The 13,612-nt window shown below is 44.0% G+C and overlaps 1 protein-coding gene across 2 annotated transcripts in view; it reads right to left on the reverse strand.

Annotated features, from left to right (window-relative positions):
- Positions 1-13,322, reverse strand: part of LMX1B (LIM homeobox transcription factor 1 beta) — a 147,973-nt gene extending 134,651 nt beyond the window's left edge. The window contains exons 1-2 of one of the 2 annotated variants that reach the window (XM_033137224.1): positions 12,794-13,322; positions 9,741-9,927 (exon numbers count right to left, since the gene is read on the reverse strand). In XM_033137224.1, coding sequence (XP_032993115.1) covers positions 9,741-9,927; positions 12,794-12,932 — 326 coding nt within the window. In that variant the 5' untranslated portion in view covers positions 12,933-13,322. The remainder of the gene's footprint in view (positions 1-9,740; positions 9,928-12,793) is intronic. The other variant, XM_033137223.1, reaches the window with a different exon arrangement.
- Between the last annotated feature and the right edge of the window lie 290 nt (positions 13,323-13,612).

Here is a 13,612-nt window from a genome sequence, read left to right on the forward strand (position 1 = left end):
TGTACTACCACCCCCTTTTTTAAAAAACAAAAAAGGGAAGAAAATGTAATAATCTCTTGCCTCTCTTAAAATTATCTAGGTGCTGGGGGGAGGTTATTCTGGCAGAAAAGTCTGTGAATTCTAGAATCAGTAGCCCAGCACATTTCCATGGATGGAAGTGCTGGCTAAATTCCAGCTTATTTACAGTGAGATCCTAAGTGTGTTTACCATCACCACATTAAATTCAGTGGTGCTTCCTTCCTTCCTAGCAAGTGTGCACTGGGTTGGCAGCCTAGACATTCAAATAACTGTATACTATAAGGCTGCTTTATCACCCAGCCAACAAGAAAAAAGGTTATATTCTTTTTTATTATTAAAAACAAAAAAGCTACTGAACAATTGTTTATAAAACATATAAATTTCCCCAATGTTTGAGCTGTGAGCTTTTTCCATGTGAGATTCAAGGTAATTACAGGTCCTGCCTGATCTTAAGCAGATGAACGTAGAATTTCAGCTTGTCAATTTCAACGGAACATGCTCTTAAGTTAAGGTGTGATGCGAATGCATTCTTTGGCCTAATTAAGGAACACTGTTAAAAGGTAGATTACATGAAAGCTGGAACTCTACCTCCAGCTCTTATACAGTGATTATAAAACTAGGTCATGAATCCTACTGGTTTCTGCAGAACCTAACTCTGTGTAAGGAGTGCAGAACAACAGCATCATACGCCAGTCGTAAACACACCATACACAGAAGCAAGTGCCTTTGGTTTTGATGGAAATTTGTCTTTGCTGCTGAAGAGTGGCCATCTTAATCAACTACAGCTTTAGTTGATTGATCGACCATTTAAGCCCACAGCCATAGCTGTGGTGTGATGACAAGCTTATCTCTTCATCTGCCTTCCCCAACCTGGTGCCCTCCAGATGTTTTGGACTACAGCTCACACCATCCCCAAAATGTACCTTTACTTGACACCATCTTAACTGCAAAAGGCACTTTGTAAAAATTGTGCTCATGTAACAACTAGCTGAAGCGCGCCACGATCCACCCAATGACTCCTACTGATTACTCCAGACAATAGATTGCAGGAGAATACACACACACACACACACACACACACACACACCTTACTTCTGAATAAGTGCAAGACAGCAAGGCCCGTGCATGACCATTCAAGATGGTGAAAATGAGAGGTACAACTCCCTCACCTTAGTAGAGTCCGGGGGATATGCATACACACCCATAGGCTTAAATTTCTTCTTCACTGCAGCAGATAGAAATCTCACCACTTGTTCTAAATGGAGCCCAGCCTCTATGGAACTTCCATTTTTACAAACCAGATCAATGCGATTGTATGTGCATTGGAAAACACGACAGCATTTTAAATTCTAACACTTTCTTGTTTTTCCTAATGACGTAAAAGTTAGGAAATAAACCCTAGTACTGGGGCGCTGGTAGGTTTTCCTTTAAAAAGTATGTTTAATTGCACATTTTGGGGTTTTATTTTCCTTTTCATTTAAAGAACTTTTCAGAGGAAAGGGGAACAAATTGATTTACTGTGTCTTTTCACCCCCCCTCCCCCGCCTTCATTCCCTCTTCCTCCTCCTGCTTGTATTTTCTGCTGTCGGTCTGCAGAAGCAGGCTCAGCGGGCTACCTTGTCATGTCAAACGAGGTGCTGTGATCTAACAAAAGGCCATCATGTTGATATCTTTTTATTCCTGCCTGGCCTTGCATAGCATTGCACCAAACTCCCCCCCCCCAACCGCCTCTGCTGCCTCCCTGCCACTGCAACCTTATCCAATTGGAAAAGCTTTGAGAATATCTGAAGAGACCTCAGACTGTTGTTGTTGTTGCTCCTCTCCAGAGTGAAAGGAGTTTGTGTACTTTATATATAGGTTACATTATTTTACACACATACAAATTCTTTTCCAGTTTGCAGGGGTGCATCCACTGTCACATTTACTAAAACAAATTTTCAAATGTAGTCAATGCTAACAATACCAAACAGAACATTTAACAGCCCTGGTTAATTACACACACACACACACACACACACACACACGTGTATCACTCAGTCCTTCAAATGTTCATAAATTTGGTCTGCGATCCTAAACACATGCATATAATTTAATATTTTTTTCTCTATAGCTTCACACACACACACACACACAAACACACAATCATTTGTTTTCTGGATGCCACTTCCCATAGTAAGCTATGCTCATGGTTACTCACAACATCAGTAAGTTTTACACAATCTGCTAACAGTTAACAGGTTACTGTAATGACAAAATAAAGTCATATCAAGAATAAACTAATGAAAACATCTTATATTAACTTTACAATTAAACATTCCGCTGATAATGTAAAATAACTCTGATAATAAAAATGCAAGTAAGTAATTAAGAAAGTACACAACTGCAAAAATACTGCATCGCTGAAAATCTCCGTATGCTCTCACACACCAGCGCACACTAGCCATCCCATACAGGTAATTATCAAAACTCATTTGTGTCTTTCAAATGTTCAGAAATTTAGGTAGCAATCATAAACAGATGTCCTGATGGACGCATTCGGACTTAACTACCGAATAATCACATAGGACTGCATTGCTCATCTGTGATCATTTTCATTCTTGTGAGACTATAAATAATTATAGTAAATGTCTAAAAATGGTAATACACACACACACACTCCTATTAGGGTAGGGCTGTTAATCAAATTCCAGTGGATTCATCACCAATGTAGGGAAAAAACAAATTTTAAAAGTTGGTATCCTTTCTGACCATTGTATGCGTCTGTCCAATATGAATTTTGCCATCTGATAATTTATATGTTATGCCCTCTGTTCCTCTTATAACCTATAACTAACGTGGAAATAAACTGGATGTAAATAAATTCACACCACCATCACTTCAGTATGGGATGCCTTTTTGCATGGAAGCTTGTGCCAATTCGCAAAGCAATCCAACCACATTGTTGTAAAGAGAAGCCAGCCATCATATTCAACCCCACTTGCAGTAACACATCAGACCAAAAACCTACAAAACAATTGTACATTTAACTCAAGTCTCACCAGTTAAAATTCACATACACACACCAACAAATTAATCACTTTAAAAGCCCCATTATTTAGTAGATTGACATGTACAGCTCCCATTTGAGATATTTTCCCCAAGGAAATCTAGGCTGCTGCTTCTTTTGTTACAGTTTTGACTTCTCTGGGTTTTTTTTCTTGGCAACTTCATAATTTAATTTTCTATGCTTATTTTTTTTTTAGAATGTTAATTAATCATATTCTACCTTTTCCCCATGCAAAAATAAAAAAAATCATTTTGGAGAAAAAAATAAGAATTATACTGTATACATCTTGAACCTTTCATTATTCCTAAAGTGTGACTGTTATTCAAATGGGAGTAAAAATATGAAAAAGGATTGTGGAAATCTACAAATAATTATTCTGCCATGGACCTGAAACCAACAGGGTTTGGTCGGGGTGTGTGTGTGTGTAAAATATATTACTGACATACCAAGTGTCTTCTCTGTTTACAATTGCGGCATTCTGTCAGATATTTTAAGACTCCCAGAACAGGGTTCCATTCAAATCAATAGGGCTAAAGGAAATGTCACTTAAGAGCTGAACTTCAATGCTGTGTAAACTTTCTTTAGCTTACAGGTCCAGGACAGAAGCACCCATCTGAAATAACACATTTGGGGTGTCACTCTGAAATAAAAGGACATTAATCTCCAACCATACAACTCTGGCAATATTTATACATCGCATGTCTCGTTAACAGATTACTACACAGTTTCCATGGTGAGGGATTTTGGGGCTGTCGCTATGAAATGCACATAGCTTTTCTCCCCCCACCCAACCAAGCTTCACTTCAGGATCTTTTGGGGAACCTTCTGAACGTTAGACAAAAGGTGATGTACAACAAGAGATGTAGCCTTTTGTCAGCTCCTAGACTACTTGTGGAGTCCTATTATGTCGCGACGATTGAAGGGACCATGTTCTACCCCACTCTGGGCACAAAGAGGGTCCTAAATTTTAGTGACAAGCGTGAAGTGGAAGAGAGGGAAAGAGAAAGAAAACAGGGGGGGGAATCAGCTCCAAGGCAAAAAAAACCCAAAACAACCTATGCCCTGACATACAGATTGTGCATGGAACGAATGATGTGAGATGTCCAAGAAAGACAATTGCTCATATTATGAGCTTTAAGGCTTCATCCTAGTACAGGGCACTTGACAGAACAACAAGATCTCTGCCCCAAGGAGATTACAAACTGAAGAGAACGAAAGAAAAAACAACTAAGAGGGCAATGATTTAACAAGAGCTATCCATTGACTACACATAGTTACAGTGACTTTCTAGGTATAACTATTTGCTTTGCTTCTCGAAGAGTCACAGCACCCAGTTCTTTCTGAGTATTTGTAGTTGAATTTAGAGCCTTAAATTTGCAGAGAGAATTGCTAAATAAAAGGAATCTCTCCCCCCCTCCCAAACTCACACACTTCAAGTCACAAGAAATGTAATTTCTGAAGCATCAATCTCTCCACCCAATTCATCTATAATTACTTTAAAATAAGGAAGTCATCTTCACTCTAAGTAAGGAGTCTTAAAAGTGTCACCTTTGCACAGGTAGATGATAGACGGACAGAGAAACAGGCAGGCAGGCAGACAAAGACAGGTCTTCAGCGCACTAGTAGCAATAAAGTTCTTATGCCATGAAAAGAATCACAACATACATTCTGAAAAATATACAACTGTTTTGGCCATGTAGCTGTGGATGGAACATAAAGGGGGTATTTGTACCTTGTTGGTTTCACACACACATACACTTAATTTCCTGTACAGGTAGTCAGAAGCTGAAACTGCACTCCTGAAATGATATCTCAAGTATTTTAACGAGTTTCACTACTACCCTTTGTCTGCTCAGAGGGTCTGTGTTTCAAGACCAAACCCAGCTAATTTCATCTCTTGGTCTTTAAAGCCATATTTTTCAGACAGTTCAGAAGATTTTTGCCCTTACCGCCATGAGGACTAGGACCTTATCCCCCAAGTCCAAAATGCAGTAGTTTGACATGCTTCCATCATCATCTTCCATGAATTTTCAAAAGCAAGTTCTAGTTTCACAGCCAGACAGGTTGCCTCTTGATTCCCTGTTTTTAACCCCCAGCAGTTCCAGGAAAGGTGTTACAATTCTCTCCTGTGTTATACAATTGTGTGTGTGTGCTTTATGTAAAGATGATGAAATTACTTCTAGTTTTATGAAGTGCAGACCTAGGTTAATGTAAGTCCATTTGGCTGAGTTAAACGTGATATTCCTTTCTCTGAGCACCTCCTTTGCTCACTTTTCTTTAAGGGGAAAAGCTGCATACAAATCAACTTTTACAATTCCCAGTACCCTCAAACTACAATTCTCAATATTCAGGGGCATCCTTTAAATGTATCGCTATGCATTTAAGGCTACCTTAAGAGCAAGAGGCCATTTCAATAGGGTGGCTCTTCGTGAAGGTGCTGTCACTCTTCCCCACCGACTTCCCAATCTTCGGCTCCAAAATCTTAGCCTCACCGCCGGCAGAAAGGAGTCGCGGCCTTCACCGCCATCTCTCCAAGCGAGACCTAGAAGCGGGAGAACCGTGCGCTCCTCTCTATGGACGCCGTTTATTTTGAACGAGGTGCTCAAGACTCGCAGCCCGGTCCTCGCAGGCAAGGACGAGGGGGGAGGCTCCCCATAGAACTTAGTGGGGCCCAGAAGAGAAGCGCCAGTCGTTGCGTCCTGGGTCCGCCGGTATTTTCTTTTCCGGCCCGACCATTTTGGCGGGTGCGTCAAGGAAAAACAGACGGCTTCTCTTTCCGAGCCTGTCTCAAGGCCTTATGAGCTTGGGTTTACTTGAGGTCCCTGCTTCTCGATATTATCCGTTTTCCCGGGCGAGCGTGTCTGCGCGCTCACGGGCAGTGCCAGAGAGCCCCCTTGGAAGGCAACCGGCCATTTGGCCTCGTTGGAGAGAGAGACGCGATCAGACAGCCAACGGACGCTCCTGCAGACGCTAAGCGTCCAGAGTACTCGCCTGTGCTGGAAAAACAAAACAAAACGGGAAGGCCGTTTCCTCGAAGTGCTTCTCCTGGGTTGCTTCGAAGAGACGCCCGGCCGAGAGGCTGACCTGCGAAGTTGGCCGTCGGGGGAGAATGGTGACTTCTCTCCGAGGCTAATAACCAGTCACCCCACCTTTTGAGAGTAGCACTCATGGCTTGGCCTCAAACGAGTGTTTATTTACTTTTCCAAAAAATGGAAAATAATGAGAAAACTGGTTGTGCCTTCGACTACCTGATTAAATTTTTGCACGTGCGCTTTCGTGGACAGACCAAATGCATTGAAAAAGCTGCAGTTCTAACACGACCTACCTGTCTGGGAATAAGCCCCATTGAGGCACACTTCCGAGTAGACCAAACTTCCGTTTGGACCTGTCAATAAAGCTCACTCCCCGTCCAATAATCCTGGGAACTGTAGTTTTAAAGGGTGCTGGAAGCAATAGCTCTGAAGCGTGAACTATGGCTCCCATGATTCTTGGGGTTGGGGGAGTGTGCTTTAAGTGCATGGTGTCTACGCAACCCAGGACGCCCCCCTCCCGGGAACATACAGGACTACTTGCCACACACACACACACACACACCCTGGGGGAAACAAAAAGTGAGGCGACAGAAAACGTTGAATGAGAATGAAAGCGAAAGGCCAGTGGAAAGAAGAAAATGGTGCGCGCGCATCCAATTGTTAGCCCTGCTCAGAATAGAGCAATTGAAATTGATGAGCATGATTAGCTAAGCCCCATTCATTCCAATGAGTCTTCTCTGAGTAGGACTTAGTTGGAGGCAACTCTGGAGGAGAAAAAGAAGGGGGAAGGAGAGAGCGGACTAGAGCCTCTGTGTTGTGGGATTTCTGGGCGCTGGAGACCCGCCGTTACTGCTGCTCTCTAAAGCAGCGAGGCAGCCGCTGTTAGCCGGGCCTACAACAGCTGGGAGGAAGGAGCTAAGAAGCCGGGGCAAGCCCTTGTAGCGGCTTGTCTTGCCCGGAGGTGCTCCGAGGCAGCAGGGCTGGTTCCCCCAGCGGAACCACCCGCTTCTCTTTCACTCTCTACCCGTCTCGAGCAAAACTCGCGCCGGTTTCAACCGCGCTGTTTACGAAGCCCAAAGTTTGCTCCGAGTCCATTTTGATTCTTATTTTTATTTTAACCGAAGTCAGCAGGACTCGCCTCTGCTTCAGCCGAAAGGTTGAAAAGCCTATCTCTCTGAAAATTCAATGAATGAAGTCTGAACTGGATTTAATCCGAATTGTTCCGACTCGCAGTCCACGATCGCCTTCGGGCTCCGGCCCGGCAGAACTCATCTGGGCGAATCAAATGATGCTGGCGCTTCAAAGCGTTAGAATTTTGAATCCGGATTAGCCCGGTTGGTTTCCGTGATGCAGGACCGGACTTTGGCCAGTTTATTTGCAATTTAAGACCCCATGTAATGAAAGCGAGCCTACTCCTCCTTACTCAGAAGTAAGTGCAACTATTTCAATGGGACTTACTCTCAGGTAAACGTGGATAGGACTTGGATTTGCAGCCCTATGTAACATGATGGGGCTTTTAAAAAAAAACAACTAAGAAAATAAATGCAGCATTGTAAAATCAGTAAAATTCAGTAAAATATGGGGGTTGTTTTATTAAGAAATCTAGTGGGTCAATCGTTTATGCCTTTGTTCTCTCATCTACCTCGGAGAGGGGTATGTTGTGTGTTCACCTCTTATAAAGGGGGGGGGGTGAGGAAAAATGACACTCCCTGTCTTTCAGTATTTCTTCTCTTATTCTCCGATCTTGAAACTAAGAAAACTTCTCCACACCCAAAGACACGCTCCCCGCCTTTTTCCCATTATCTCTAGCCCCCAACAACTCCCTGTCTGAAAAGCCCTCTGGAATAACCGGCAACTCAGTTTACTCGGAAGTAAATTGCAGCGTGTGCTGCTGGGGCTTCTGCTGAGGTAAGTGTATGCAAAAGGACAGCCTAAATATCACTTAATCTGATTTGTGACACGATGTCTATATAAATACAATACGCACACAGAAACATATAAGGTGGCGCCAACGTGAATAAAAAAATGAATAAAATATTGGGGGGCCCGGCGCTCCTAAATATTTTTTGGGGGGCGAAGGGGTCTGGGCCAAAAGAGTTGGCCCTGTGTGCGCACACAGACATATATACACACATATGTACATACAAACACATAGGCACAAACTTCCTCTGTATTTCGATATCATACTATACTGCACGATCTCTTAGCAGATAATCATTATATATAATTATCTCCCCGCCCCGCTCCCAAATGGGAAAAAAAGAATACTTTCAGTCTTTAAATTACTCCCAACCACAAAATCAGGATTTGTTAGAAATGTTTTGCTAGATTTTCTCTCCCACTTTCAGTATTTTACAATATCTCCATCCACCGAGTTCCCACCAAAGTAGTTTAAGCTAACTTTAAATTCTGAAGCCCAACCCCTAATCATCAAATCAGCAATATTATTTAAGGAAGGGACTTTGCAAACATCGTTTGGTTTTTAATTGCTGGTATAAAATTTCCCACCACTGGAATTTTTTTAAAGCGAGTGTTGTTTATATGCATGTTTTTATTTTTTAATAAAGTAGGTAATCGGAAAACAAATATTATTCCATTCTGCAAGACAAACAAGTAGCCATTCAACGTTTCTGCATCTTCAAAAGAGGCCGCAGGAAAATTAAAATCAAGAAGTAAAAAGCAAAATAGGTGTTTGTGTGGAAAAATTAGGGGTTATTTCCTTTGCAAATGTCGTTATAAAGAAATAACGAGGGGGACGGCCCGCTCTTGAGTCATTTTGGGTCGAATTCAGAGGGATTTACTCCCAAGGACAGTGTGACGCAAAATCAAATTCGGTTGCAGTAATTTAAATTTGTTAATTGCGCAATGAAAGGGAAGGTGGAATCCAGACCAATCCAAGACTCCGTTAAAATGACTAAATCTTTTAAAAGGGGGGGGGGGGGAAACGTATTTTCATGGATCGACGTTGTAAATTTGGGAGTGTCTCGGTTGAGCATAGTGGGACCCGTTAGAAAGGAAGGTTGTTACAAAAAGTGGGAAGGGGAAATCATCTTTATTACGAAAAGGGTTCACTTCGAAGTCAAACCGATTTCGGACCTCAAATGGGAACCGTTGCTAGGGACGTCTCCGCAACCTAATCCTTATCCTTGGATTCAGATCACTAACTAAGCCAATACACATGCGCTTTTCTGATCGGCCACAGACTTAGCTGAAAGTTATCGAAAGAAACTCCTGCACTGGAGAGAGGAAGAGCCGGCGCCTCGCGTTCTGAATATCACCCCCCCCCCAAAAAAAAAAAACCAACCCACAGACATCCCTCTGACGCAAGGGTAGAAGTTCTACTAATGGTGCGACAAAGGTTCTAAAGAAAAGTGGAACGCGCGCGGAGAGTGCGGGGAGAATGACCTTTAGCTTTGATTGCTTGACACTATCTTCCAAACCCAGGTTTAATTAGATGCACCCCAAAACTGAAAGTGGCACCCTCGACCCAAATAAATACTAGCATAAACAAGATTGTATTGGGATTGGTTTTTTAAAGATGCTTGCTTAGATCGGAAAACACGTTGCTTTGCATGGTCGTGCACATACTGTTCCGACGTGCAAAAGGAGAGAGCCTAATTTGGACGGTGGCTGCGTCCACTTACTGTTGGTAGTCTTGCTTGCAATAAAGCTTGCGGTCCCGAAAGTAGCAGCTGGTGGTCAGCGCTTGTTGACACACGGCGCACTGGAGACACTCTTCGTGCCAAGAGGATTCGTTGACGCGCATCAGGAAGCGGTCCGAGATGGGCCGCTGGCACCCTTCGCAGACGGCCTGGTGCTGACAGTCTGACCCTGAAGAGGAAGGGAAGGAAGGGGTGGGGGAAACGAAGTAGCAAAGAGAGAGAGCGAGAGAGGGAATGTAAAAGATGGAGTGAATTTTGGAAGAAGAAAATACATTTGAAAGCGTATTCACACACACCAAGAATAATGGAAACTGTAGTTTCCCTTTCACAGAGCTACAATTCCCAGCAGCTTTAACAAATTACGGTTCACAGGAGTGGGGGGGGGAGGAGAAAGGGGCCCAAATGGATGGTGCAGCTTTCACAAAGGACCATGTCAATATCGTTACACAATCACAGTCACAGTATCTGAAGAAGTGTGCATGCACACGAAAGCTCATACCAGGAACAAACTCAGTTGGTCTCTAAGGTGCTACTAGAAAGAATTTTCGATTTTGTTTTGACTAGGTATCTGAAGAAGTGTGCATGCACACGAAAGCTCATACCAGGAACAAACTCAGTTGGTCTCTAAGGTGCTACTAGAAAGAATTTTCGATTTTGTTTTGACAGTCACAAGAGCAAGAGTCTCAGACAAGAGCAAATATTGCTATTCAAAGTGTTGCTTTTTAATTTTTTATTCACTTAACTGTTTGGGTTGCCAAGACGTTGTTTCTCACTGTTTTAAAACACATTTAAATCACATTCCAAACCGCCCCGCCCCACATAAAAAGAATTATGGGAACTGTAGTTTACCCCCTCACCGAGCTACAGTTCCTAGCATGCAAAAAGCGTGATTCACATGTATGGCGTTTACGCGGCCAAATTTTATTTGCTATTTGGGTGGCTCGTTGTTGCTGCAAGAGGGTGTTTGAGGGGAAAGGAGTGGCACAGTGAGAGATGAGCATCTGATTACTCGGAAGTAAGCGCCACTGAGTTTAATAATCCCTAAACCCAGGATCGCAACCGGGCCTTTGCGTGTTAAAAGCAAAAGCAAACAAAAACGAACCCTTCACTTTCTATAGTGCAGCGCGGTTCCGAATTCTATTTTTAGTCATTCTGTTTTTCACGCTGGGCTGGCTTATGCAATGCGGAGCGAGGTGTACAGGATTGCGTCCGAAGCTGGGAATGACGGTGGTGATTATGTTTACACACACGTTTTAATATACAACTGACTTGTTCACGAATGCAAGGCTTGTTTGGATTACTGTAAAAGCGAAAGCACGTGTCTGTGTCCTTGCAATAGTTTCCCAAAGTCCTAGAATGGCATAATTCATCAGGTTGCTTTGGTATTAAAAGGAGAGTTTATATGTACTAATATTACCTAATATTAATACTCTTTGTGTGTGTCATTAAAATGATGGTGATGATGATCATTCAAGTGTGCATGCGTGGGGGGGGGATCAAATCCTAGCCCCAGGATTAGCAAGAGCGGCGGATTGGGGGGTGGGTTGGGGGAATCAATCAAAAGTATTACCCAGCCAACTGTTAAGAAGTTAAAATTGAGAATAATCCAACATGCTGCTTGGATCCTTTCTTCTTTCCTCTTTTGCTAAATCTACAGTATAGACATTTGCTTTGCTATATGGTATTATTTGGATTAGAAAAGCAGAAACACAGATCCTTGGAGCACCTTAAAGGATAATTGATTGATTAGGGCATCAAACTTTCGTCGGCTCAGACTGCAATCCTTACCTGACCTACTCGGAAGGAAGTCCTACAGAATTCAATGGGGCTTACTCCCAGGTCAGTGGGGTTGCAAGGTAAAGGAGTGCCTTCAGTCCACAGATCAACACAAACTACAAAAAGTGGTGGCGGGACGGGGGGGGTGTAATTAAGTAAACAGGAGTGTTAAGCAATCAAGAGATACGAGGGGACCCCATCCCATTTGGAGGTTTCTCCTTTTTCTTTTTGAAGCCTGGGTTCCATACTCTGCAAGTCCCAGCAGGGACAATGCAATAAAACTTGCTTCAAAATGCAAGAGAACATTATATTTCAAAGAGGAACAAGGGACATACAAATAAATTGAAACAGAGGGTTCAGTGCTGTTGCCTCATTTTCCAAGATGACTCAAGTAAAATCGAATATGTTCTGGAACATTGTTAAAAGGAGTAGGGAAGATTTTTTTGTCCTACGGGTTAATATTTGGGGGATGGGGAAGTAGATGTGTAAATTAATATTCTGTGTGTCTGTGTTTTAGTGAAGCAACAAAGCTAAATCAGAGCAGTGACTTCGCTTGGGTTTTGGCAAATCCCCATTCCGACGTGCGTGAACACAAAGCTGCAGATGCGTGTGATATCTTTCAATCTCAAAAGGATTCTTCAATCAGAAGATTGGCAAAGGCATCTTAAACGTAGCGCATCCCCCCCCTTCTTGAAGTTGGCCGGCGGCATCTTCGGTTCAAAGTTTTGCAACTTGAGATTTATTTATATATTCCTTTGTAACAAATAGGAGTCTTTAAAAAGCATGCTACAGCCATATTATGTACACCTAGTACCCCCTCCGCGAGTAAAATAAATATATCAAGGCGGGTAAATCTAAATCCTAGCCCCAGATTGTCAAACAAAAGTGGCTATATTTAAAATCATTATTAATAATAGTAGCATTTTTTTAAAAAAAAAAATCAAGCCAGATCGTGTCACAATCCCACACAGGGCATTAAATAAAGAAAAGACCTCTTCAACCCCTTAAAGGCAAATCGATGCTTTTTCTAGGGTCGGCCTGAAAACGACTTACAGGACTCCGCGTTTACACGGGAAGCCCTCACCGCTTGCCGTCCTGACAGCACCGGTTTGTTTCCAAGTACAGTATTTGAAGCAAGAGTACAGCAGACTCAGGATCGGGGACCCGGGACTTTCCCCAAGTAAATTAGCATTCTAGGCTTTTCCTTTTTTTAGGGGAAGGGAGTTGAACATTGCGCGGCGAAAGCGAAGTCGACTCACCTAGTAAGACTCCTAAAGTTGCGGGACCCGATCGCAGCGGGTGATCCTCCATTTTAATTCCGTCCAGCATCTTGGAGCAGTCAGTGGAGCCCCGGTTGAAACAGCTTTCCAGCGACTCGGGGCCCGTCGCTACGTCCATGGGGCGAAGGCTGGCTGCGGAGGCGAAGCGGGAGAAGGGGGAGGAGGCGGTTAGTGTCCGCTCTTGCCGGTATCAGGACCGCTGCGTCGCGGGGCAGAGGAGGCGAGCGCTGCCGAGACAAGCCGGGCGTCCATCGGCAGTCAGAGCATCGCGCCCCGACAGCAGAGAGGCAGGGTGGGTCACCTGTAGGCTAGGGGGCGCCTCCTGAGCCCTTCTCGGGCCGGAGGGGGCGGCGAGGCCCTCCCCGGAGCAGGGGGATCCCCGGCACTGCATGCAATCGCGGGCAGAAGCTCTCCCCCGGAGCGCTTCCACGCCACAGTGCCATGCAAGAGTCCCGAGCCAGGAGACGCTCCGTTTAGAAGCGGAGGAAAAAAACGGCGGCGGAGGAACACACCCACCCCGCCAGTCGCCTCACCACCGCCACCTCCTCCTCCCCCTCCCTTTTCCAAAAAGCGGGGGGGGGGGGAAACTTGCTGACATTTGAACTCCCAATTGGTGCTCCTAATATCCTTGCGCCGCGGTGAGGCGGTTTTCCTCGACGTCAAATAGTGCCGTCGCTTACTCGCGGGGGGGGGGATGCGGGGAGAGAGACGATTAAAATAAATAATGGGGGGGGGAGAGAAGAAAGTAAGATGGGAGGGAAAGAAAAGCAAGCCCCCCTCTTTCTTTTTCCTCGCTCC

The sequence above is a fragment of the Lacerta agilis genome, chromosome Z (assembly GCF_009819535.1).
Source record: "Lacerta agilis isolate rLacAgi1 chromosome Z, rLacAgi1.pri, whole genome shotgun sequence".
Taxonomy (NCBI): Eukaryota; Metazoa; Chordata; class Lepidosauria; order Squamata; family Lacertidae; genus Lacerta; species Lacerta agilis.